Source organism: Triturus cristatus, chromosome 1_2 (assembly GCF_964204655.1).
Source record: "Triturus cristatus chromosome 1_2, aTriCri1.1, whole genome shotgun sequence".
NCBI classification, from domain to species: Eukaryota; Metazoa; Chordata; class Amphibia; order Caudata; family Salamandridae; genus Triturus; species Triturus cristatus.
The window spans coordinates 1,087,698,329-1,087,725,269 of NC_140580.1; the positions used below are offsets into that span (position 1 = coordinate 1,087,698,329).

At 43.3% G+C, this 26,941-nt stretch overlaps 1 protein-coding gene across 4 annotated transcripts in view; it reads right to left on the reverse strand.

Moving 5' to 3' along the window:
- KCNT1 (potassium sodium-activated channel subfamily T member 1) overlaps positions 1-26,941 on the reverse strand; it is a 1,722,207-nt gene that overhangs the window by 630,225 nt on the left and 1,065,041 nt on the right. For all 4 annotated transcript variants that reach the window (XM_085613491.1, XM_085613497.1, XM_085613504.1 and 1 more), the window contains exon 5: positions 8,162-8,221. In XM_085613491.1, the coding sequence (XP_085469617.1) occupies positions 8,162-8,221 (60 nt within the window). The remainder of the gene's footprint in view (positions 1-8,161; positions 8,222-26,941) is intronic.

Sequence of the window (26,941 nt, forward strand, 5' to 3'; positions counted from 1 at the left end):
ACTGCATGGACAAGGTCTTCCTTTCCTGCTTTACACAGACGGCATTGTGGTTGAAGATTTTTTCTTGTCCAGGGCGGTAAGTGAGGATATACAGGGATTACGCCCAGACGCATTTTTAGAAATTTCTCTTTCATTCTTAAATTCATGCCCACGTTGAGGTAAGCCTGTGGTTGCGTCGGACCATAGTCATTAAGGATTATCCAGCCGTGTGCTTTTTTTGTCAGGGCCTCCTTGTCTTCGGCTGTAGAAATAAGTCTAACTACCTTTTTGGCTGATTTTTAAACGTCACGTGGTCTGTTGGAATGTCCCATAAATTAGATAGGCCCAGCACTTCGAGAGAGTCAATTAAATACTTCCTCGCTGATGATTTTTGATGCTGAAGAGTCTCTTCCCAGATGTTATAATTTAGGGAATCTTTGTTGGCATTGCGTATCTTGTGCCAGGCAGTGACATATGCACACCGTCTTTCTAAGGTTTGTTTCGCGATGCCAAATTCCAGTCGTATTTGTGCGGAGGAGACTTGTTTTGGCAGGTTAAAGATGAGCCTATAAGAGTTTGATATGATTATGTCCAGAAGGGTGGCGTCTTTCCCTTGAAGGGGTTCGCTCCCGTAGGTGAGTGTTGGTTGCAGTTTTGCACGAAGTACTTGGAGAAGTGGATAGAAGGTCAAATCTGGGAGTTTAGTCTTTAAAGATTTTAGGGCAAGGGAGGTTGCCGTTCCCTTTCCTCGCATGGAGTCCAGCTGAGGTTTAAAGGTGATCTTCGAGTCCAGTATTATGCCCAAGTATTTGTAGGTTGTTACGTTTTCCATTCGTTCTCCATTTATGTGCCAGTTATGTTAACGGAGTACCATATCCGCCAACCTGCAGATCTGCCCGTCACATTTAGAGTCACGCAGACCTTCAGTGTGTAAATGGTGGACGCTACTCTGTCTCTACCGCCTACACACACCTCCGACAGACTGGCGGAGTAAAGGCCATTGGAGGTTTGGCCATGTGTCCGCCCTACCTATTTAAAGTGAGCAGACACATGGACAGTTTTTACTACCTGTGACTGCCATGAAAAACGTGGCAGTAAGGGGCAGTGAAAGCTTCTAAATGCCCCCCACGCCATGAGAGAATGCTCCCATGGCAAGGGAGTCTATGTTTTTTTATTTTTCAAAAAGAAAATCCTGCTTTGAGATTTTTTTTTGAAAAAAATAATAATTAAAAAAAAACTTACAATGCATTTCTAGGAACTGCCATGCCAGCGGCTCCTGGAAATACAAGAGATGTCCACAGGAGTGGCGGTCATCTGTAAATGTGGCGAGTGAAATACTCTTGCCATTGAGGGAGTAAAGTACTTGTATTTCTGTGCATCCATGTTTTCATATCTTCTCACAGACTTGCATGCACTCACATTCTACTTTTACATAATATGCCACACATACGTAGGCATAGTGATACACATAAGTACACAATGCCCACTTGTATGCGTGACAATAAAAATCTCACTCTAATTTATAAAAAGCATTGGTAATGCCAATAGGTCTGACTTTAAAGGAATGTTGTATGGTAATGTGAAGCATTATTAGTAAATAGCAGGGAACTGGATATGTATTTCCATGTAAGTAAAGAACTGTAAAATAATATTGGTGTAGGTTAAAAGGACAAGTTGCAGTTAGACTGTCAAGCCAGAACTAAACATCCATGCAGGTTAATGACTGCTCTCTTCCTATCTGTGCTGCTGCCAGAGAAAAACACCATAAAATGTCTGTTTATCTAAGCAACTGTAGAAGAATTACAATGTCATGCGTGTGCCCCTGCTGTGCGGTGGGTAAGCACTTTTTCTGTGGAAACACACAACTTCTGTCCAGTCAAAACATATACCCCTGTCTCCAAACATGCGGGTGGAGTAAAAAGGCAGACAGGATATCTGCTATGTTTGTGACAAAGTAACTAATCTACTAAACTCTATGTCAGGCCCATAGCCCTTGTTCTTGGGTATTCTCTCATTAGTGTGGCTGGCTGGATTCAATGGAGGGCTCGACGATGGCGGGATAGTGCTCAGCATTGGTCCTGGTGAAATCCTCCATGTTGAGACTTAAAAGCTTTTCTTAAAGCAGAACTGCTTTCAGCGGGGCAAACTAGCAAGTTGAATCCAATGGGCGATGTGGCAACAGCGACTGCGGTTCAGCAAGGGTCCCCTGGTAGCCGCAGGTTCTTTGATGAAAACATTCAGAAAGGTTTCTAAGTGAGCAGATTCGCAATCTTGAAGTGGAGACAGTACACTATAACACTATGCAAGGGTCCAGTACCTTTGGGGCACCACTTAGTGAATTGGCACTCAATCTCCTAGAAGACACCAGCAGGGCCCAGGGCAAAGCCAGGTGGAGTTGGTCAGCTGGACTTTTCTTTGCTGCAATCTTCATGCAGCTTCTGCTTTCCTGTAGCTTTACAGGAGTCTAGCCTGGGTTCAAGGGTGAGCTGGTCCAGCCCTTGGGGCTTCTTCTGAGTCCCAGTCCTTCTTCTGAGTCCCAGTCCTTCTTCTGAGTCCCAGTCCTTCTTCTGAGTCCCAGTCCTTTAGTTCAGCATCTGCAGTCCTACTATTGCTTTTACAAGTCCAGCAATGTTCTGAGGTGGATGGCCAGGGGTGCCACTTTTATGCCTGGCACTAACTTGAGAGTAAAGGCAACTTCCTAACCAATAGAGAAAAAGTTCCCAGGGGCAACGCTACCCACGTTGATGTAACTTCCTGGGGGTTTGGCCCTAAACAATCCCAAAGTGACCTGCTTTGCCAACATACAACATTGTGGAATCTTTTTTTCCCTTGGTCACAGCCCTGAACATATGTCCTAGGTCTGTCTAGGGAAATGATGGACTACCCCTGCACAATTAGTTCTGTGACAGCCCCCCCCCCCCCACTGGGCTTGTTGCCATTCTGGCTGCTGAAGAAGCGGTAGGGGCAGGCCTGGCTGTAAGCTACACCTGCCTATCAAGGGGTCAGCCTCTTTGTACAGTTGGTGGCCACATTCAATTAGGCCATCCTGTAAGGTGGAGGTCACACCTACTCCCAGCCAAGGCACTTTTGTTCCCTTTCCTGAGAGCAATTCACACATCTCATCAGACTTTCATGAAACAGTTTGGTGTTATCTCCGAAAGGGCTAATAGCAGCTTTAGGCAGAAAAATGCCAACTTTCTAAAAGTCAAACAAACTCGTATGAGAGTGCACTCCTTCCCTTAAAGTGAAACAATTCTTGAAAATCTCCAATTGTGGGTGCATGCGAACAGTTAACCGTGCATCGCCTCTTACCACAGCCATTGTAACAATTTTCAAAACAGGGCACTAATCTCGCGCTCCTCGCTGTCGCACTGCGAAAGGTGGGATTTATTCCAGAAAATAACCAATTCATCCCGGTACTCTTCAAATAAACCATTGATACCTTTAATTGATGCAATACCTTATTTCTTAACTTGTCCTTATTCAATTTATCACTACGGAGACAGTAAGATTCCATCTGCATATTTTATTAAACTTTTCATTCACCAGCTGTATGCCTTTGTACAACGGCTCATTTTTTACAGATGCATCAGTTATGGAGTAAACACAGTATGCTCAGACCCAATGCATTTCGAGCTACCAAGGCTCTTCATCAGGGGTTTCTATTACAAAATGGAAACAACAACTCAGCTGACCAATCCATAAAAGCAAAATAACGAAACATTAGTGTGAAAAACAATAACAATAATGTGAATATGAGTATCTCAACCTGTGACCCTCCTGTGTCCTTCCCGTGACTCAAAACAAACTCCTATAATAATTCTCGTGCCCCAATTATCACCCTGCTGAACACGGACAACCATGACTACTTACCACCCATACCATCCAAACTAATTATCCCGTTGAACAATATCCCCATTACAAAAACCTCCCGTGATTTCACCCCTCTTTACATGAACTTTCACCCTCCCTCATGCACTCACAACCTCCCTTGCTTCTTAAACCCAATACCTCATGAACGCCGCCAACGGCCCCTCGTGCTGTCTTCCATCAACGTTCACTTTCCTGAAAATCCGCCCATACCTTCAACTGTGTCCTCCCTTTAGGCTTTAAATACTCAAAACCCATAACAAATTCCTGCCAATACTCTACTCCTAATTCCCACTCCCTCTCACTCAAGACTCCAACTCCCATGATGCACCAAAACAACCCACCCTAGGTAACCAAATAGCACTAATTTGTGAATCCCACCAGCCCCTAATCACGTAATAAACTACTCCCAAAGTACAGATTACACTGTAAAAATAACAAAAGAAACTATGCGGCAACTTAACCATGAAATAAAATAGCATAAAGTGAAAACGAGAGCATGTTCACAGACACCAAACATAAATGAGTAAAACAAACTCCGAACTCTGTTTGCATTAATCAGCTAAAATAGTTCATGAAATGTTTAGTGATGATGACTGAACTCCACTCCAAAGTTTGACCTTCTCCGAGGTGATAAACTTTTTTATAGTACATCAGTTCCAGGATGAATTGGTTATCTTGGGGGATAAATCCCACTTTTCGCAGTGCGACAGCGAGGAACGCGAGACAAGTGCCCTGTTTTGAATATTGTTACAATGGCTGTGGTAAGAGGCGATCCACGGTTAAGTGTTCACACGCACCCACAATTGGAGATTTTCAAGAACTGTTTCACTTTAAGGGAGGCAGTGCACTCTCATACGAGTTTGTTTCGCATTTGCATTTCATCGTCTCAACGAGTCTGCACCCTATTGATGGACCAAAGGTTTTAGGAACTGGTATACGATAAAAGAGTTTACCACCTCGGAGACAGTCGAACTATGGAGTGGAGTTCAGTCATCATCACTGAAAATGTCATTACCAATTTTAGCTGATTAATGCAAACAGAGTTCGGAGTTGGACGAAGAGCCTTGGTAGCTCGAAATGCATTGGGTCTGAAAATACTGTTTAATCCATAACTGATGCATCTGTAAAAAACGAGCCATTGTACAAAGCCCAAACAGGCATAGAGCTGGTGAATGAAAAGTTTAATGAAATACGCAGATAGAATCTTACTGTCTCCGTAGTGATGAATTGAATAAGGACAAGTTAAGAAATAAGGAATTACATCAATTAAAGCTATCAATGGTTTATTTGAAGGGTACCGGGATTAATCGGTTATTTTGGGGGATAAGTCCTACTTTTCACAGTGCGACAGTGAGGGGCGCGAGACAAGTGCCCTGTTTTGAACTTTCTAAAAGTGGCATTTTCTAAATAGTAATTTAAAGTCTGACGTTAGCATAAGATTAGAGCTATTAATTTGAGTCCTTGAATCATGGGTCTAGCTGTTCCGAAAATTAAGTTCTACATTGTAAGGTATTATGATGTAACCCAGTGTTTTTAGGTGGGAGAGCCGACCTTGCCACAGTAAGAAATGACTTTAGAGATTTTTCATTGTCAGGATTCATGACATGTTAAGAACACATAGTAATTTTTTAAATACCATGCACCCTGCCCCATGGGTATTTAGTGCCCACCTTAGGGGTGTCTTATCAGTATTAAAAACGAAGATTTTGGCCTGGCAAAAGGTGAATTTTGCCAGGTCAAATTTGTAGTTTAAAAGCTGTACAGCTAATCTGCAGTGGCAGGCCGAGAGTCAATGTTTTCACATGCCACTTTAGTCATGGCAAAGTAAGTGGTGAGTCCACTAGTGACATTTAACTTAAAGGATCTGGGTACACAAATTTCAATATACTAGGGAGTAATAAGTATGTTAAATATGCCGATCAGGTATTAGCCAATCATACCTATCCTATAGGGGGTCAGGGCACATACACCTGGCTCTGGACGTTTGAACCCCCGTATTCTGAGTCAGTAAACCAGCACTAAATCTAGCAAAACCTGGGGCTGATCCTGAAAAAAGGACCTTTCCTCACAATTATGCTGCTTGATTTATTTTTAACTTACTTAATTAGGGCGCATTAATTCATACATTTTTTTAGGCTACTACCACTCTAATGGTCCACAGGCGATTTAATTTATATCTTATCAGATTTTCAAAAATAGCATCAACAGTCTCACTCCAAATCATTTAATCTTAGAAGCACCTCTTTAGCTTGACATGCTCAAGCTTTTTTTCAATTTTGCATGCCGGGCAAAATATTTGCACACTGTGGGTTGAAAGTATACTCCTAAATTGAAATATTTTATCTTGAATATACAAATCCCATTTGTAGTCCTAAATCCTGACATTCACAAATTCACCGGGTTTGCAACCACAAAGGAGCTCTTTCCTATGCACTAAGCTAGTGCTTTGCAAGCATTTTAGAACCGTGACCCAATTTTTAGAATGACAAACTTTCGCATCCCACCTACTTTTAATGGACATGAGGTCTGGTGATTTTTAAATGCAACTAAAACATCTTTTGGCAGCACATTATCATCTGCAGACAGCACATTTTTCATTGAGATTCCCACAAAATGTGCACAGAAGTGCGGTTTTACTGACTATATAGCACACACATGATAATGTGTAGAAATCGGGTTTCTGTGAATATATATCATTTGTGCATCACCAAGTAAAGGGTCTTGATTTATTTCAGTCACATTAAAAATCGGTTTCCAGCACACTTCAGAATTACAAAAAAACTTGCTTAATTTGCTTTCCTAACTGTTGAATGCAAACAGTTAATTTACAGGTATTTACATTTTCTAGAGTGTTGCAAAAAAACGACTGCCTTTCCTTTCACAGTCCCTGTACTCAGAGCAAGATGTTTACACAATTAACTTAAAAAAACTTCTCACACTTTGCAGCCTGAGAAAGAAAAAAGTAACACCAATCTCATGTTAAAGGAATAAGCAGCAATTTTTCAGGAGACAGCTTGACATTTGACCTTTGTTTATGAATCACCGGCAAATGTGATAAGAGAATTTAAAGGCATCTTTATCTATTACATGGACTTTCCCAACCCATCAAAAATCTGAGCCCAACCCACCATTTAGAGTGCAATGGTATGTACATTGTAGTGTAAACCATTGATAAGTTACCAACACCTCAAAGGGGCTGGTGACTGGTTTGCAAAGGAGAGGATGTCACTTTGAGATACTTACCATTTTGTGAATTGTGTTGGCAGCCTCGAGAGGGGAGCAATATCACTCCCTCCCCATCCCAAACCACTGACTTTTCCCCAAATGTTTCCCCAAATATGAGTCATTCATTTTTTTATAAAACAGCACAAGTTTCTTGAAGGAACATATGCTGCTGCTTTAAAAAGTTTTCTGTTATGGAAGACAAACACAGAAAGGGTAGTTGGCTATACCATACAGGCCTGTGTTTGCATCCAATCGCAGGGGGTCACTAAAAGAGACCTGCCTTATTAATATTCATCAGCAGGTTACTCTGCGACCGGGTGCGACTGGAGATTTTGAGATACAACTTATCAGTACACACATCGCATAGCTAAATCAGACAGGTCGCAAAACATTTAGTATATTGGACCTCTTGTGGTTTGGTGAGTCTGTGCCAGCTCGCAAAATTTGACACTGAACGAATTTATTGTGGATAAATATCGGGTATTGTATAATTTGTGGGTCTTGGTGAAAAATGTCTGGAGACACTTCTCGCACTTTTCACATGGTGTAGACTGGAAGGCTGATACTGATTAAGATGTACATATCTAAGTGAGAGCTGACAGGCCTTCTCCATCCTCCAGCCATACATCTACTGCGTTAGCACCATGATGATCCATGACCAGGATCGTCCTGACCACTTCTGTTGGAGTTGTGTTAGAAATGTCTGAGAGTCTCTAGAAGGGCTCAAACAGTGGCCTGGAAAGACCAATCCATGTGGTACACATTTAAGCGGACGACCATGACACTGAGCCTTGAATGTTTTCTATCTCTGGGTTTTGCCTTAGACATCTATTGCATACTGTTGGGGCTTGGGGAGTGCTATGGACAAAACAAGTTTCTTCCATCTCTTCAGCTGCCCCTTCAAGAGGAGGATCCAGGAAAGAGCTGACCCCGAGAGGAAATTACATCAACCAAAACACTAAAGCAGTGGTTCCAGAAAGACACACAATGCTTGCAGCAGGAGCACCCTTTGGTAGCGAGTTACCACTCTACAAACATACTCTAACACAACACAACACAACACTAAGAGTTCATTTCTACTCACCAATTTATTTCTTCGGTTGTCTCGTTAAATTTTGCATACGGGTGTTTTGGGCAACCCCAGCTAAAATTGAAACAAAGACAACAAAAGCATGCCATTAGTTTTCTAGAAGATGGTTGGAGCAAGATTTGAGTATTGAATCACGGGCACAAACTGGTGGCGGGCCAGCACAGTGCTCAGCATAAGTACCACTGCATAATTCACACATTGAATACTCTCTTCTCAGCTGTACCAAGGAGGAACACCTTAAATCTCTGTATTTAGTTTTATTTAATATTCCTTCTTAAAATTCCAACAATTGCCTCCTGGTGATTTTTACATAGAGTTAAACTTCAGTCTGTACCCACCTATTTCTAGTGAAGCCTTGAGTGACCACAAGGCTCAAGTTAAACACACTGAGGAGGTCCAGCAAGCCTGAAACCTGCCTGGTTGGCTCCGGCCCCGGGCCAATTGGACCAACTACATTAGTTCTAGCAGTTTCGTTAGGATTGTCCTTTTTGAGGTAGGGTCAATAGTGAATACATAAGGTTGGTCTACGGCTGTCATGTTTTACTGAGTGAAAATGATGGAAAGAGGTCCAGAGTAATTCTCAGCATCTGTCATCAGTTCAAGCTTCACATTCATCACTTTCTGTTCTTCTCAGAGTGGCAATGGGGGCCACCTGGACCAAGAATTTGGGGCATCACTGGAAATGATCCACACATATGTTCATTTATTTAGTTTGTTATATTATATTTTGTAAGTCACTTATGCGACCTAAAGATGCCGTAGAGCGTAGTTGTCATTGACAACATGAGAGACAAACTCACCATGCCAGAATTAAGGAACTCCTGAGTGATCATGACCATGCAATTTGAGGAACTAGAACTTACCAAGATCATGTCTGATTTTATGCATTAACCTTAAGGAGGATTTGCAAAGGTTTTGCTATTCATAACCTGCATTGCATATGCAGGGCGAGCTGAGATTTCTGGGTGAGAAATTAAGCTCTGATACTTTCGGCATCCACTGAATGGATTAGCGCATTGGTTAGCGAGCATTGGGTAACAATGCCACTGCACTCGAACACATTTTGGAATTCAATATAGATGCCTATGAAGAATCATTCTTCATAGACCTTCATTCTAATGAGTTGTAATGAGTAACTGTGGTACTTTAAGCACAGTTATCATTACAATTCAGTGTAAGCTGCTTGAATGGTTCGGTCTCTGCCTGAAATGCCATCTACTCCCTCCTTGTACAAGGAAATGTGTCCATCCTTTTCCACAATTTGCCTTCTCTTCACTCCAATATCTTTGGTCGCACATGAAAATATAGACTTGAATACACGATTTACGCAAATAAATACACCAAAATGTAGACCAAGAAAAAATATCAACCTACAAAAATGGCAAGTTCCCTAATCATGCCAAACTTGATCATTTGTGTTTAACTATTACTTGTACTTTATTGGTGGCATATTGTTTGGTCCATGTTTGATAGTGTGGATTATGTGCATTTTGAATTTTTTTTAAATAGATATTTTGTATGCTCTATATTTGGCTCCCTGTATTTTTTGCCTTCTTCTATGTCAGTTTGTATTTTCACATGCTTCCATATTTTTGATTTTATTCTTAAGAAAGTTTCAGATGGAACAAAAGTAATACTGAAAAACAACAACATACAGGGTATTTCAATAGAACTCTAGGGGCCGGTTCACAAGGTGCTTTTTGATGTTCTTGGTGGTAAGATAAGGTTGTGCTTGGACCTTTTACCATCCTGTTATTAGATAAGATTTCTGCAGTCAGTAATAAGTGACAAAAAAGAGACTGAGCATTTTTGTTGGGAATCATTCTGTTGGGGTAGTGATGTATTCTGTTAATTTTCTGGCTTATTTCTTTTGTCCTGCATTATTACAATTTAATGTAGTGCTGTACTGTGATTATTGTGTTCTATTTTGAGTGTTTTGTTATATTGTGGGCTACGCTTTAATTTTGTTACATGCATGCCAACATACCAGAGTCAGACAGCAGCTTCCTGAAATTTAAACCCCTAAAGGGCTGTATTTTAGCTCTCTACTCCTCCTTTATGTAAGTCAATGGGGGAAAAAAATTCCCCAATTTGTTTTCACAATCTCACTTATTTCAGCTCCAAAATGGTGGCATGAATGGTGTTATGTTGTTATGTATGTGTGTTATTGTTTTATGATCTGCTGGAAAGAGGTGTGGAGGTGGTCCACCCACTTTTAGGTGAACTGATTAACAGCTCCCTGACCTCTGGTCTGATACCTGGGCGATGGAAGCATGCTGTGGCAGTTCTGCTGTTGAAAAGACCTCCGTTGGACCCCTCTAAGCTGGAAAACTATCACCCTTTTTTTCTGCTATCACTATCCTCATTACGGAGACGTGTGTAAGTAAGCAGCTTTCGAGCTTTGTAGAGATGCGTGATCTACATTTGGAGCTTTGTAGAGAGGCGTGATCTACTACACAGGACTCAATCTGGTTTTTGGCCCTCATACTGCACGGAGTCAGCCTTGTTGCTGGCAACAGAGTCTATCCATCAAATTTTGGGCATGGGAAACTCTGCAGCGCTGCTATTGTTGGATCTCAGTGCCGTTTTCGACACTGTGTCCCATAACATCCTGATTGAGAGACTCTGGAACTGTGGGGTGAACCATAAACGCTGAGCTGGATCACCTCATTTTGGCTGGGGCACATCTTTCACGTGTCACAAAAACCCTACCAGTCAGAGGTGAATCCTCTGAAACAAGGACTACTGCAGGGCTCCTCCTAGAGTCCTACTTTCTTTAATATGCACATGCGATCGCTTGCGGAGATTATTGAACGCTATTGATTTGCCATCATTTAAAATGAGGATGATATGCAGCTAATCATCATGCAGTCACAGAATACATCCCCATGGCCTCTGCCTTATGCCTCTACCTTGCAGAGGTTTCTAGGTGGATGGACCTGTCTTCCCAGGTTCAATGCTGGGAAGATAAAGGTTTTTGCCTTGGGTACTTAGTAAAACATCTGGTCAACTGCATGGTGGCTTAAGGAGTTGTGCCCAGTGCCTGTTGCCAAACCCAAGGTTAAGATTCTTGGTTAATGAAAATTCGTCTTATGACAGTCACATCACTGGCGTGAAAATATTTTGGACTCCTTAAGATGCTAAGAAACTTCCTGTACCTTTTGCCAGAGTCATCAAAAAAACAGCAGTTCAGTTCAGGCCCTGATGAATTTGCCAAGCCATGCGTTGATCAGGCCGCACTTGAAAAGATGCATTGGCTTCAGAGATCCGCTTTCAAAGCCCTGTGTTACTGTTACAAGGGACTTGCTAACAAAGGTCCATGTTACCTTTAATCTGTGGTTAGGCAATATGTCCTAACAAGGAATTTAAGATCAACAGGTCAAATGTTTGCAATTGTTTCCAGGATAACATAACATGTGTATTTGCAAAGTGCAAATTCACCCGTAGGTATCTTGGCGCTGAATATCAGATGTTTCTTGTTACCCAACTCAATGGTACTCATTTTATTGACCTCTGATGGATGAAAGGCCCTCCAGGATTTGAAGCTGTGACCATGCGGTCGAACACAGGCCCCTGCAGTGGAGGCATTAGTCCACTGATCCACCAGACATGGCAAAGAAAGTGCACACAGGATGCAGTGTTTTTCAGCTATTTGGTGCCAACATTTTGGAATGCCCTGGCCCTGATGGCTCAGCAGGCCTAGTCGGAAGATCTTTTTAAGTAAAAACTTAACACTTGTTATTTTAGCTCAGGATCTATGGGGGTTTAATAACTGCAGCTAGGCCTGCGGATAACTGTACCTGGTGCTGGGATATCTCGCATGAGGTAGCTATGCGCTTTAGAAATCACATTAATATTATTAATATTATTAGGATTGGAGGGACTCACTTTCAAGAGAAAGTGAGTGTTGGTAATGGCCCTTTCTGCAGGGTCACCCCCAAACCTTTTGCCTTCCTCCTCCCACTCTTTTCTGAATTTATTTCTGTTGACTTAGGACTCTGTGCACTTTACCACTGCTAACCAGTGCCTAAAGAGCTTGTGCTCTCTCTGCAAAGCATGGTATAATTGACTTACACCTGTTTGGCACATTTAATTTACTTGCAAGTCCCGTGTAGAGTGGTATATTGTAGACCCAGGGCCTGTAAATTAAATTCTAACAGTAGGCCTGATTTACTTATTGTGCCACCCGCTTAAGTGGCCCTCTAAAACATGCCCCTGGCCTGCTATTACAGCTTGAATCCAGGTTCACACTGCCATGTCGAATTGGCATTTAATACTCCTTCCCAAGCCTTAAGCTTCCCTTTATTACATACAAGTCAACCCTTAGGTAAGCCCTAGGTAACCCATAGGGCAGGGTGCTGTGAAATTGAAAGGTAGAACATGTATGTTTAAATTTTAAATGACCTGGAAGTGAAAAACTCCCACATTTGTTTTTCACTACTGGGAGGTCAACTCCTCCCATAGGATAACAATGGGAATTCCTTATTACATTTAACAAACTGTAATTCATAATTGAGAGGAGGTAGATATGTCATTTTTGGTACCTATAGAATTGTAATGATAACCCCCCTTTTATGGTAAAGTCATATTTGTCATTACAATTTTGAAAATTCCACTTTTAGAAGGTTGACATTTTCCTGCCTGTAGACCTTTGTGTCTGTAGGCTGTCCTGGGTCACATCACTGTGTGTAGCTGACAGCTAGACTTTGTGAATTACTCCCAGACAGTCACAAAATAGTGGGAGTATCTGTGTCTCAAAAAGCCATCACTGACAGGATGGGGGGTGGAGCTGAGCACAGCCTCAATTACAACTGAATAGGTTGTGTCCTGTCTCTTCACAATAGGCGTAACAACCCTATGTATTAACACTGCAGCCAGCTTGGAGCCAGGGCAGGCAGGAAATTCCTTGAACTTCAAAGAACCTTTCCAGGAGCTTCTTCCACCTTCTAGGAGCAGAGGACCAGGGTATAATAATAGGCCCTTCAGATTCACTCTTCAGTTCACTACTGAACCTGCTGAAGAAATCTTGGAGGACTGCCTACTGCTTTGACCTGGCGTGCTCTCTGCCACACTGCTGCTATACCTAAAAGGACTGTTTTGCAGCATGTAGCCTCCCTTGATCCATCAAAAGCCAGCCCTACAACTTCACTTGCACCCAGCTTTGCCAGAAGTGTCTTCAAGAGCTAGTTTGCTGGGCTCTTGTTCAGAGCCAAATGGAGATAAACTCCCACCATCTGGAATTTGCATTTGGACCCAGCTTGAGTAAGCACTGAGCTCCCATGGGGTCTGCATCCACTCCTGGACCCTTGATTGTGTGCTAAAGGTGTCCAGATGGCAATTTTCTAAAACTGAGGACATAACAAAATTGGGCCAAAAAGTGTTCTAAGAACCAGAAGGAGACCGGTACCAACTTGCTCACCTTTACGTCCAAGGTGCATCCCCGTCCAGATTTACTTTGCGACTTCTCCCGCTACGTTCCTCTCCGCAGCAGTGAATCCTTTTCAGCTGTCCTTTGCTAAAGGGGGATCTGACCTGGTGGAACTGTCTTTGGCTATAGCTCTCTGCCTCATCCCGCTGGAAATGTTCAACTTCCATTTCAGTGACTAAGTTCACATCTTCACCGCAGCTTCGCTCCACGACCATCCAACAATGAAGTTCCCTTCTTGGACACTCCTGCAGTCTTGCCTCACTGAAATTCTACCTTCTAAGACATTTTTCTTCAGATATTTTTCTGAAAAAGAAGGTAAGCCCTGGCAGGGCCCAATCAACTTTTTGTATCGGAACCGCACTCCATCGCAGTCGGCTTTGACTTAAAACCGAGACCCAGTCTTGCGCGACCTGACGTCTCCGGTTGGTGCTTTGATCTTTTAGGCACTAGATTTCACCTAAAACGTAAAAAATCATAACTCTGGTTCTACTGATTGGATTTTGGGCATTACGGTGTCAAATAATTTATTAAAATTTACTCTATTTTTCTATATTGTTTTGGGACTTTTCTTGTGTTGTGTTTTCACTTTATTGCTGTTTGTGTGCTGCAAACATACATTTTTCACATTACCTCTAAGTTAAGCCTGACTGCTTTTTGTGCCAAGCTACCCAGGGTTAAGCACGTTAATTTAGTGAATTTTTGTGGTTCATCCTGCAAGTAGTTGTGGCTGTTGCTTGACCAGTGTTCACATTCTAGTCACCCAACACCCTCATTTCTTACAGTGAGGAAACTGCACTCTGAAAGTCCATTGACTCAACATTCACACACAAGTCAGTTTTCTTGATATATCATCTTGGTGGGATGTGTTTTGTGATGGAGGCTCAGAAATATCTAACCGGATATGTATGTATGTAACAGTACTGGTAAAGAAGAGGGTGACAAACAGGTGACATAGGTCCTGAGATATGATTCCATATCGTTTACAGTGAGACAGAATATTCTGATGGACATCAGGGATATAATGGCCTCTGAGGAGGCGTCTTCACAAGTTCTTTCTGGTTGTCCCGTAGAAAAGTAAGCATTGGAGAGCCAGGTTGATCTTGTGACCCTACAGATGGATGCCTCATAGCAACACATTGACAATCTGCATTGAACCATTGCTGTTACCAGTTACCACGCACTTTGTGTAGTATCCTGGTTGGTTATGGTTCATGATGTGCCAGTGGAATGCTGCCTGAATGATGCAAGATGGAAGGTTGGGAGTGGGAACTCACAATTGGAGAAGGGCTGAGCGCCTGGCTGGCTGCTCCTGGTGGGGCTGATTCACTACTGATTTACAACTAATCTACTGCTGAATACTACTGAACCTACATCCTGTAATCAACTTGAATAAATCTACTTGTAACTACATTCTTCATGTGGACTTGATTACTACATTTTATTGGCGATGAAGATGGGATAAAATAACAACAACACAAAAAAGCAAAGAATAAAAGACATTGTGCAAAAATACCTGCATGTTGCAGCGTCATTTAGGTGTCTTGAAGTAGAAGCAGATGAAGACTTGTCTCACCCCTCCTTGCTCCAGCCGCGACTCGTCTTGTGACCTGACTCCACTCCTCCAACCACCACCAGAGACGAGATGAGGGAGTCGGTAATGGTTTTGTCTGGGCAGCGTCATTGTAGTGAAGGTCTAATCTAACGCAGTTATCAGGCATACACTCAAACTTGTAGGTACACTCTGTGGTTACTCAACTACTGGCAAACATCAGCCCCACCAGTGACCTCTACAACAGTCGCCCTCTACGCTACAGTGCCAGCTCCTGTCTCAACTGCAGCTCAAGTCTCTGTTTGCTGACTCTACAGCGTTTGTTTAGTTGCACCCCAAGCCAGTTCCTACTGTGTTGTTTCAACTCCAGTTCAAGTCACTGCAAACGGTTCCTACAACTTTTTAACAAAAAAGGTAACTAGCGACTGCCGGCGTTGTGTCTCCAGTGAGGTACTTCTGTGCTAACCTGTTCTCTACAAGCGCCTCACACCTTCTATATCGCTTGGGACAAGTCTTCATCTGCTTCTACTTCAAGAAACCTAAATGACGCTGCGCAGAGTGTACCTACAAGTTTGAGTGTATGCCTGATAACTGCGTTAGATTAGACCTTCACTACAATGACGCTGCCCAGACAAAACCATTGCCGACTCCCTCATTTCGTCTCTGGTGGTGGTTGGAGGAGTGGAGTCAGGTCACAAGACGTGTCACGGCTGGAGCAAGGAGAGGTGAGACAATTTTTGGCAGATTTTTGTTTTTCGCGTTTGCCCTTGTTTTTCACTTGATTTTGAACATTGCGTGAGGGGCATTTTTGGTAAATTGGTAAATTTATTGTTGGTCTCTTCAGAGTCATTGACAGTTTAACAGTTTCGTGGCATTTCAAGTTTCAAGCGCGAGCATTTTCCAGCGTGCGCACTTACCTATCTTATGCTGCCTTCCACGGAGTCTCTGTGACGTTTGCCTTCCTTGAAGGATGTTGGTGAAAATCCTTCCTTTTTGTATGTCCATACACATTGACCTCCAGTGGAGGTGCAACTTCTTAGGTTTTCATTTCCATAGGGTGTCGTGACAATGTCGGTCACAGCGTGGAGTACATATGTTTATTACCTCCTTACGAGGCTTCAATGTACAATGTCTTTTAACCTATCCATGAGGTGTGTCTGACCTCTCTGTGAGGTGTGTCTTTTACCTCCTTACGAGGTGCCTGTAGTCTTTGTTTTACTTACCTCACTACTACACAACGTTTCTTTCCTCACACCACGTGTGTTCTCGGTTTCTTTTCACCTCTATTACAGTGTACAGTGTCTCTCCTCATGTACACAAGGTTATGCGTGTACTACTGTCCCACTCGGACATGTTCTTCTAATGACCTCTCCGCGAGGTGTGTTTTGGGTTACTTATGTCCCAATTTCATGTACATATCAGTTGACCTCCAGTCGAGGTGCGTCGCGCGGACGTTTGTCCCGCATTGTCTATGTACAATCTCTTGACCTCTCCGGAGGTGTGTTGTGGGGTCTTTACCCATTATCCCGTGTATATCATTTTTACCTCCAGTTGAGGTGCGTCCGTTGGTGGACATCACATTATATGTTTTATGCTTTCACTGCAGCGCACGCTTTACCTTTCCTAAGGTGTTTAGTGTTGGTCATGTTTTGTTTTCAACAGTGCACATATCCATACCTCCACTCGAGGTTGCCCATGCAGAAGCAAATGTCTTTACCCTTGGCGGGTGTTTGGTCTTTGTCGCCATAAGTGCATGGGTTACGTTACTCTGGGCGCTTTGATTGTTCTGGTTTTGTTTTTCACGCTGTAGCCCAGTTGTATTTTCTAATTGTAATTTCTTTCTTCATGCTTTTGACGGAGAAGAATGAGTATTTACATTACTTTTCTACTCTGTCGTCTTGTTTCCTCCTGATGTGAGCTGCCTTCTTGCATTCCTACCTGGCCAGTGGGTATGCAGAGGACAGTCATTAATGTTTTTTTCTTCTTTTATTCTTTGCTTTTTTGTGCTGTTGTTATATTTTACCCCTACTCTCTGGTGCTTTTTGTTCTTCTGTTCCTTTAGTCTGTGTCTAGCTCCTGTTCTCTTTCTCTCCTGTTATTCTAAATTTTGGCGTTCCTTTTGTTTTTTTTGTTGGAACAAAGGAGGATATGTAGTATCCTGGTTGGTTATGGTTCATGATGTGCCAGTGGAATGCTGCCTGAATGATGCAAGATGGAATGTTGGGAGTAGGAACTCACAGTTGGAGAAGGGCTGAGCGCCTGGCTGGCTGCTCCTGGTGGGGCTGATTCACTACTGATTTACAACTAATCTACTGCGGAATACTACTGAACCTACATCCTGTAATCAACTTGAATAAATCTACTTGAATAAATCTACTTGAACTTTAAAAAAGAACCCACTAAATACTGAAAATAAAATTACAAATATACACATTACAAACCAGAGTGCACAAGGGCCCTCCTGAACTAGAGATCCTTGTCAGTAGGTCTCTCTGTGTTATACCATGTAAACTCCTTTCCTATGCTGTTTGTGGTAGATTCACAAGGTAGAATAACTTTATATTTCATTTGTCAGAGTTCACAATGTAAATCTCTTCCCTATTGTATTTGGCAGAGTATTGACAATATAAATCCCCTTGGGACTGTATTTGTCATCGGGTTTTACTGTTCAAGGCTCATGGCTACATTCTTGATGTGGACTTGATTACTACATTTTGCAAGACAGTAGAACAAGAGTTCTCTTCATGTCCTTAATAGCATAATTCAGTGGTTAATGAGGCGAATCCATCAGTTGTGATTGTGAATAAGAAAGAAAAACAAACATCGGCCAAACCAAAGGGTATGGCTTGTAACTGAAAGTGCCTGGAAGCTTCCGTCCATGCATTTAATCTTTTATACTTCCATGCACTCAAATCATTGATCATCCATGAACTTAGTCATTTGTTTTAGGACTCATCCATCTATTCCTCATCCCACTGAACTATTCTCACTCGTTCACTCACTGACTCATCCACTCACTCAGTCACAATATTACATAAATTAACATAACATTTAAAGGAGATGTGGTATCAGTTATAAGTCAAAACCTTTGGCTTTGATGTTACTTGTTAGCAGCGTGTGAATGGTAGTTTGTGAGGTATGAGGACATTGTTCCGGGTTGGAGGTGAGAAATACTATTATAAACACCTGCTCAACTAGGAGATAGAAAGATCAGAGAGTAAGAAGGAAAAAAGGGGGGCTCGAGAGAGTGGAAGGGGGAGAGAGGTGAAGGTGAAAGAGACAAAGAGGTATCCCCGGTATCAAGGACCCAGTCCCGAAGTGAAAGGCTCAATATTGCCTCTCAATTGCCCTCACACACCCTGAAGGATGTCATGCTTCATCATCGGGCTTTTTTTGCTCCTCGTCGGGCCGGCGCTGCAATGCCCGACGGTCCCCCGAAGGGTCTCTCTCGCGGAGATCTTTTAAAGAGAAAAGCCGATAGGTGAGTGCGAGTGTGTGGGACAAAAAAGGGAGGGGGTTGGTCCAAAAAGTTAGTGATTACGTGCGTGCAAAGGTATGTGGATAAAATTACCTAGGGGAGTCCAAATGAAGTAATTTAATATTGTGGGACCCCTGGTAGGATAAAAAGACCCGGAGGTCAGTGAGTCACTTGTGGGCGCAATGTGCCCGTGTAACTCAAAATCAGGTCGACATGTTTCACGCCTGCTTAGCCTAAAAAGATCAATGGCGTTTCTTCAGGACCTAGCTATTGTGGGTGGTTGTGCACGGTGTAAATGGGGGTTACGGGTTTAAATAAGGTAACCCGATTGAGCGTGAAGGTGTGCTTGGGTGGAGACTGCAAGGTTCAATGACCTAGTGTGCAGTCTATGTCTAAGTTAAACTTCTTAGAATGACCCAAGAATCGTGACACCCTCGTGTGCATGATCGAGGGTTTCCTAGGCTTGACCGTTGGTTGCCCGCACCCTATTTAGGTTGCGTCGGGTGCCGGCTCACTACCGGAATGAGCCGGCACCCAGTGATTCTGGTACTCTGATGGTGGTAGGAGACCTGAGGATACTGCAAGATTGCTAGTATGTCTGACATGAGAGTGCTTCTGTTACGCAAAATGTGGCAAAGCTGCGCTCTGACATTTTCAAAATGCAGGGATTTGCCGTATTTGCAAAAATACGGCATACCCCTGATTTTCCCCTAGCGCTGGCTCTAATAAAGCTGCCTAGCGCCAGTGCAAGCACCCTGCTGCCAAGTTGCAAGGGTCCCTGCATTGCAGGGGCGATTGTTTATTTGCAGGAAGGAGTCCCTTCCTGCACATAAACAATCATGCATGGCAATGTGCTCTTCCTGTGTGTGCTACAGAATGCAGCACACGTTGAAAGAGCAAAATATCTCCTCTTATCGCCATCAAATGGAACAGTATGCAGCATGCAGCACACATTGAAAGAGCAAAATATCTCCTCTTATCACCATCCTAAGACCAGGTATTACCTGGCCTTCGTTTTCTGGGCTGCCTCAGCCTTGTAGATGTAAAGCAGAGTCAAAAAGCAATGGGGGTTGCGGTGGAACGCCCACAGCAGCACAAATTGTCTGTTCTTTTGCAGCAGCGGACTGCTGCGGAAAGGGTCATATTTGTAAGGTGGAGATAGCCACATTAAGTGGCTTAGCACCACCTTGTAAATATGGGGAATGGTGCAATGCCACCGGAGTGTCAGAAAAAGTGTCACTCCTGTGGCGTTGGGGGCTTGTAAATATGCCCCCAGTCTTTGAGAGGTGTGGGAGTGCTTCTGCTTTATCTTTAGGCCATGGCTGCACTTATTGAACAATGGATGACTCTAGAGACAGCACTGCTCAAAAGTAGTTGCACCATCTCAATTAAAGGTTATTACTGAAAAATAGCTCTGGTTGTATTTAACACTTCTGATTGCACCGCTTTAAAATTGTAGTATTCCACTGATTAATGCTGCAATCATTCCTTCTCTACTTATGAGGCTGTCCAAAGATTTGAGGGCATTAATGAATCAAGATGCCTATTTACTTACTATTTAATTTTGATAATCAGTGAGTGCTTGCAGGCACCCCACGCACCGTCAGTAAGGATCACTGACCCCCACATCATGTGCACAACTGGTTGTGTCTAGTGGTCTCACTGAGCTCCAATTACACTAGTGAACTAAATACACACAGACACTCACCCACTGCTCTGGGACTCTGCCTCTGGCATCACATGAACAACCCTGCAGCTGCTTCTGGCCACTTCTTTCTGTGATAGATGCAGTACAGGTGCATCAACTGGGAAGCCAATGCATCTTCCATGTGTGCATGCACGCTGAGTCAAACAAGCTCTGCTGCCGGCATATGCAGCATGATGCACCGCTGCTGGTTTTTCAGTGCTAATCGGCAGCTGTTGTTCAGTGGTTAATTTGTAAAACAATAAGTGCCGGGGCTCGTCAGGAGGCAGATTGCACCAGTCCAATTCTCCTGTTGGCGCCGCTTTAAACAGAACCACTACTAACCATGAAAGTGGGGAGAGGATGAGGCATAGTGGCCGACTTCGGAGCTGGGGAACCATGTTTGAGTCTCGGCGTCGGCTCAACATCCTGTGATTCTGGGAAAAACACTTAATTTCCCTGTGCCTACCATAAATGATTGTGTCCTTAATTGGTGCTCATGAAAAGCGCCGGTGATGATATTTAAGTGCCGGTCCTGAGGACCAGACACCACTGGCTCAAATTGAGCACTGCTGCTGTTGTGTTTTATGCCAAATCTGTGCTTGCTGGGGGCAAGGAAAGTAGCAGTGTTTTCCCTGGGAAAGCTGGGAATAACACTCACCTCCACTGAAGTGCATGTAGGAGTGTGTTTAGGTAGGGAGTTCCCAAGTCAATCAGTGGTTACTGGGCAATTGTGAAAATTGGAGCCTTGCGTTTGCCATCCTCGACCTTTTCATGTTTGGACCCAAGCAGCACCAAGTAAGCAACTTTAGCACTTGACACACTGGATACCAAGACAAAGCAATGCAAGACAAACGTAGGGAGGTACAAAGAGCTGCAAACGTAGAACTCCACAGAGCACACAATACCACGGAATAAATCATAACAAATGTCCATCCAGTGATTGAACTTTAAGAAAGAACCCGTGCTTAATTCATAAATATTTAAATACTGAAAATAAAATTACAAATGTACACATTACAAACCAGAGTGCACTGGGTCCCCTCCTGAACTAGAGATCCTTGTCAGTAGGTCTCTCTGTGTTAGACCATGTAAACTCCTTTCCTATGCTGTTTGTGGCAGATTCTCAAGGTAGAATAACTTTATATTTCATTTGTCAGAGTTCACAATGTAAATCTCTTCCCTATTGTATTTGGCAGAGTATTGACAATATAAATCCCCTTTGGACTTCATTTGACGTCGGGCTTTACTGTTCTAGGCTCATGGCTGCTGTGTTTGACACGGCACCTATCTTAACAATGTCTCTATCAGTTATGAGAATACGCGGGTGAACACAAATGCTGCCCAGTTATATTCCTAGAAGGAAGAGAGAGGTGACGCCAAAGACCCCTTCTTTTTTACTGCTCGATTAAGGAGATCGTGGGACATCAGTGGTAATGAGATATTTTATTTATTTAGCTTTAACTGAGATACCCTGTTCCCCTTGAGGCCTCTGCTTCATGCCACACATCAGTCAGCGCCAGCAGCCATTTTGGAAAAGGTGGCACCAGTGCCCCGAGTTACACCAATGACGTTGCTGATAGGCGCAATTCTTAATAGATTTGCATTATTTTCCTACAATCTCTAGACACCTGTCCAGGAAAGAAGTGAAATATATGACACACCTGAGATAAGCGCTGTGTAGCGGGAGATAAGTCTCGAGCCCAAATGACTTTACATTTCATTTTCACGGTATCCTCTGACGGGTGGTAATTAGCTTGAAAATTGGAAACAGACAAATTCTAAAGTTCTGGTGACAGTCCTTCCCAGAGGGCAATCATTTATTTCATGGGCTGTCTCACTTCGCACCCTCCTGACAGGCCTGGGACTACAATCTTGTGCACTTTTTTGCTTTTGGAAGGAGCAGCAAACTTATTTAGTGATCTAGAAATTACTTTCAAGCGAAAAGAGAGGAAGTCAGTCAGTTTACTAGAGCTTTAAACTTTAAAATTAAAAAGCAGGACAAGCATGAAAGAAGTCCCTTTCAGCTTTGAATATTATAAATGGGAGAATCTAAAATGAACATTATTCACTAAGGTCCCTGTTATGAGTCAGGCGGAGCAGAGTTGCTCTACAGAATTCCACTACGCCTGACTCTGAGTGATGAGACTAGGGGTGGGCGGAATTTGCGAAATCCACTTTCGCAAATTATTGCGAAAATGTTTAAAATTGTCGCAAACAAGCGGAAATATTGCGAAGATGCGGATTTTTTTTTTCCGCATGTTCGCGAGATTTTCTGCATGGTTGCGGGTCGCCAACTTACCCATGTGGTTGCTCGCGGGTGCGGCCATCTTGTTTTGAGTTGTCTCGCGGTGCATGATCGCGAGAAGAAAGACGTGATCGCGCGACGCATGATGTCACTGCGGGCGCGAGACAGCGCAAATGGCTAAAAACAATCCAACATCTCATGGAGAACGTGACCGGATCAAGAAAACTTGTCGGCAAATGCAGGGATTCAGGTAAGGCGATCGCGCGCGCGTAAGAATGTATTATTTTACAGCGCGAGCAAGAAACAAATTATCGCCAAGCTGCGGAAAGCGGAAATTTCGACATTTTCGCGCTCTCCGCGGAACGCGAAAATGTCAAATTATTGCAATTTCCACGAACGGAACGAAATTTTTGCCCAGGCCTAGGTGAGACCTGAATTACCAGGCGGAATTTCAGCTCAGTAGAATTCCACGAGGCGTTGCCACCGCTGCAGGCAGACCTCTTGCTTTGTTTTTTTATTTATTACAGGGCAAAGCTTGCAACAATCCATTTCCTCCTTCCAGCCCCTACTCCTCCCTCCTGTCATCCCCCACAACACCAGAGCTTCCCCCATACTATTTGCCACCTTGGCATAAAACATCATCCCATCCCTCCCTCCCCTACTCTCTTCACTCACATCCAGCCAAAGGTCCCGGTATTAACACTTGCTCAAAGTAAATATTTATGTGTGCAACACCACAGAATTGGGAATTCTGTGTGGTTTTATGACCAGATGAATTGACCCCACATGGTAATTTCGCATTCCACGAGGATTCATTTGTAATTAGACAGTACTGGGGCAGATTTACCACATGGTAACAGCACAATCACATGTTATGTTAGTTAGGTATTTATAAAGCGCGTGGCTACTCCCAAGAGTGTCCGGCGCTGAGTAAAGAACCGCATAACAGTCAAAGTGAAAGGAACAAGTTAGACATCAATCAGAAAAGAACAGATTAGAGTTGGAAAAGCCATGTCTTAAGCTTTTTCCTAAAGGTGAGGAGATCCTGAACTTGTTTGAGGTGCAAGGGAAGACTGTTCCATAGGCGGGAGACAATAACCTGGAAGGAACGACCTCCGATCCTAGCAAATGAAACTTTAGGGACAGGGATCAAAAGTTGAGTGGAGGACCTCAGAGTACGTTGGGGAATGTAACGGGGAAATCTTAGTCTAAAGTAAGGAGCTCCAATCTGATTAAAAGCTTTAAAAACCAGAATCAAAGCTTTAAATTGAATTCTCTTCTGAACAGGAAGCCAATGCAGAGATGACAGGAGAGGGGATACATGAGTCCTGGGGGCAGCCAGAAAGATGGCCCTGGCCGCCGCATTTTGAGTCACCTGCAGGCGAGCAATTAAGTAACCAGGAAGTCCCAGGTACAGAGAATTGACATAGTCCAGACGCGAGGTTACCAAGGCTTGGACAATGGTTTTTCTGTGAGGGACAGATAGCAGAGGCAAAAGGTTACGTGCCATTCTTAAAATCCCAAAACAAGTCCCAGCTACAGATTGAATCTGGGATTTCATAGAAAGCGTCGCATCTAGTCTAACCCTGAGATTCTTGACTGTAGTCACAGAAGAGCTGGGGGGGGGACAGATTCTGCAGCCACCAGCTGTTCCATGTTTCGCAGCGGCGAGGGCCGAAGATGATTATCTCGGACTTATCAGGGTTACATTTCATTTGATTCTCTTTCCGCCACGAGAAATCCTCTGAGAGACATACGTTGATTGCAAGACCATCGAACTCGGCCTCTTTCTCACATGTGAACAGCTGCTGGGTATCGTCTGCATACGATATAATCTTAGCCCTGTGTTGTTCAACCAAAAGTGCAATAGGGGCCAAATATAAATTAAATAGAGTTGGGCTCAAAATAGAGCCCTGCGAGACCCTGGTGTTCATAGGAGGAATATCAGCAGAAAAAGGAGGGGACCATATAGTCTGAAGACGATTACTGAGAAAAGACCTAATCCATCTCAGGGCCATGCCACCGACACCGCCCTCTGTCAGTCTTTACACCAGTCTATTGTGGGGGACGGTGTCAAAAGTCACGGAGAGGTCCAACAGAACCAAGGCCGCATTGCCGCCCCTGTCTAGTGTGGCTTTTATAGTTTCAGCCACTTCTAATAGGGCTGATTCAGTGCTGAAGTTCGCCCTAAAACCTGACTGACTAGGGTGCAAAAGGTGATTGGTCTTGATGTATTCAGTGATAATGGAGTTAACATATTTCTCCAAAACCTTGGAGAAAAAAGGAAGCAAAGATGTGGATCGATAATTACCAGCAACCTCAGGGTCAGCGGAAGGTTTTTTTTAGCAAAGGAAGAATTTTGGCATGTTTCCAACAAAGAGGCATATATCCCTCCAGCAAGGAGTTGTTAAGGATCTGATTCACAGTGGGATTAATCACCTCAGCAATTACCGATAATACCTTGGCAGGGCAGGGGTCGGCTGGAGAGCCTGACTTCAAGGACTTCATAAGCCTTAATGATAGGCCCATTGGGATTGTAGGGAATTGCATAAGGGAGGAAACTGGGCTTACATCGACACTAGGGAGAACTTGATCCGTTGCTTACAGCAGTGGCTGTAATTCAAAAGAGTCTAGTTAAAACACGTAGTTTTAACATTACTTTAGTACCATCCAACTTGTAGTGAGGGCTAAATTGTCTATTTTTTGCAAAGCTGTAGACATTTCACAGCCAGTCGGAAAGAATATCTAAAAAACATTTCTCTTGAATTCATTTAGCAGGTTGTTTTAAATATTTTTCCAAATGAAGGTAGACACAAGACATAAACACACAAGGTTGCAAGGTTTGCAAGTTCTAAGACACACGGTTGTAAGGTTTGCAAGTTCTAAGACACACGGTTGCAAGGTTTGCAAGTTCTAAGACACAAGGTTGTAAGGTTTGCAAATTCTAAGACACACGGTTGTAAGGTTTGCAAGTTCTAAGACACACGGTTGTAAGGTTTGCAAGTTCTAAGGCACAAGGTTGTAAGGTTTGCAAGTTCTAAGACACAAGGATGTAAGGTTTGTAAATTCTCAGGTTTGAAAATCATTGGATAAGAACACAATACACGATTTGCTGTTGATATTCACAACTAAGATAATATACTTCTTGTTATTCGCAGGGTGGTCCTGTTCTCCTTATTTGTTGCCAAAACCCCTTTATTTCCAAATAATTCATAATTTTACCTGTAATAATCACTTGCATCCCCAGGGCAAGGTCTCTGCATTAGATGTTTAGGGGCAGATTGAATAACACTTTGCAACACAATATAGATGCAAACTGGAAAAAAGTGATGAATGGGATTTACTTTCCAGCGCAACACTTATTTTGTGCTGGAAAGTAGTCCTAAAGTAACACAATGTAGTGCTGTACTATGCACTACTTTGTGTCAGGGGTGGGTACATTGACACATTGATGTATACAGGGATTTGTAACAAAATTGTACATGCCTATGAGGTAGATGTAACATGGGAGAAAAGTCTTCTACGGAGTCCGAGATTTGCATGAACTCTGCATTCTTAACAGAGCGCAGAGTAGGCAAAACTCCGCTAGCGGAGCAGAGTTCTCTGCCCAGGGTTAGTCTTGAACCTGCACCCAATGGGAATAGTCCAGCCCGAACTTACAGGCGAGGTCCTCCATGGACTGGAAACATACATCCTAGGAACGATTTTAGGGTTTCACCCCTCATCAGCCAGGATAGCTTGACTCCAGTGCCATGGAGAGCATGGGATCCACGTCTGGGCATACCCGTCCCACTCAGGGTGACAAATGCAAATTCTGCGTGAAAGGGGGAGATATTTACATTGCCATTAAAAACCATGTAAAGGGGCTGTGCATGGCCTTGTAAATATTTTGTGGCACATTGCGCCACCGGAGCGTCAAAAAAGTGATGCTCTGGTGGCGCAAAAGTGCTACAAGCGGCCTCATCAATGAGGTCCCCAGTCTGTGTTACAGAAGCCATGAGCACGTGGAAACCGGGTTTGTCTTGTGTTTTCTATCATTTTAGAGTTACTGCGATGCAGTGATATTTACACTGCTCTGTTGAGAATCTCTCTGCAGGAATAAACAGTTTATCCGACTCATGATGAAGCAAAACGGATGCTTGCATGAAACGCAGGCTAGAAACATAAGATATATCTTCATGATGTGAGGCTTTCATCAGTTTCCAGTATTATATTATTGCAGAGGGTGCACGCAAAGCGCTGCTGGGGCTGGAGCAGGCCCCAGGATGTGTGGGAGACAGGCTGGTACAGCCATTCATTTTTCCACTGCAGAGAGCTATATGGGGACAGGAGCTATTATGTGAGGCATAGAGGCAGACGTCATAGGAATAATGAAATACGGTGCAAT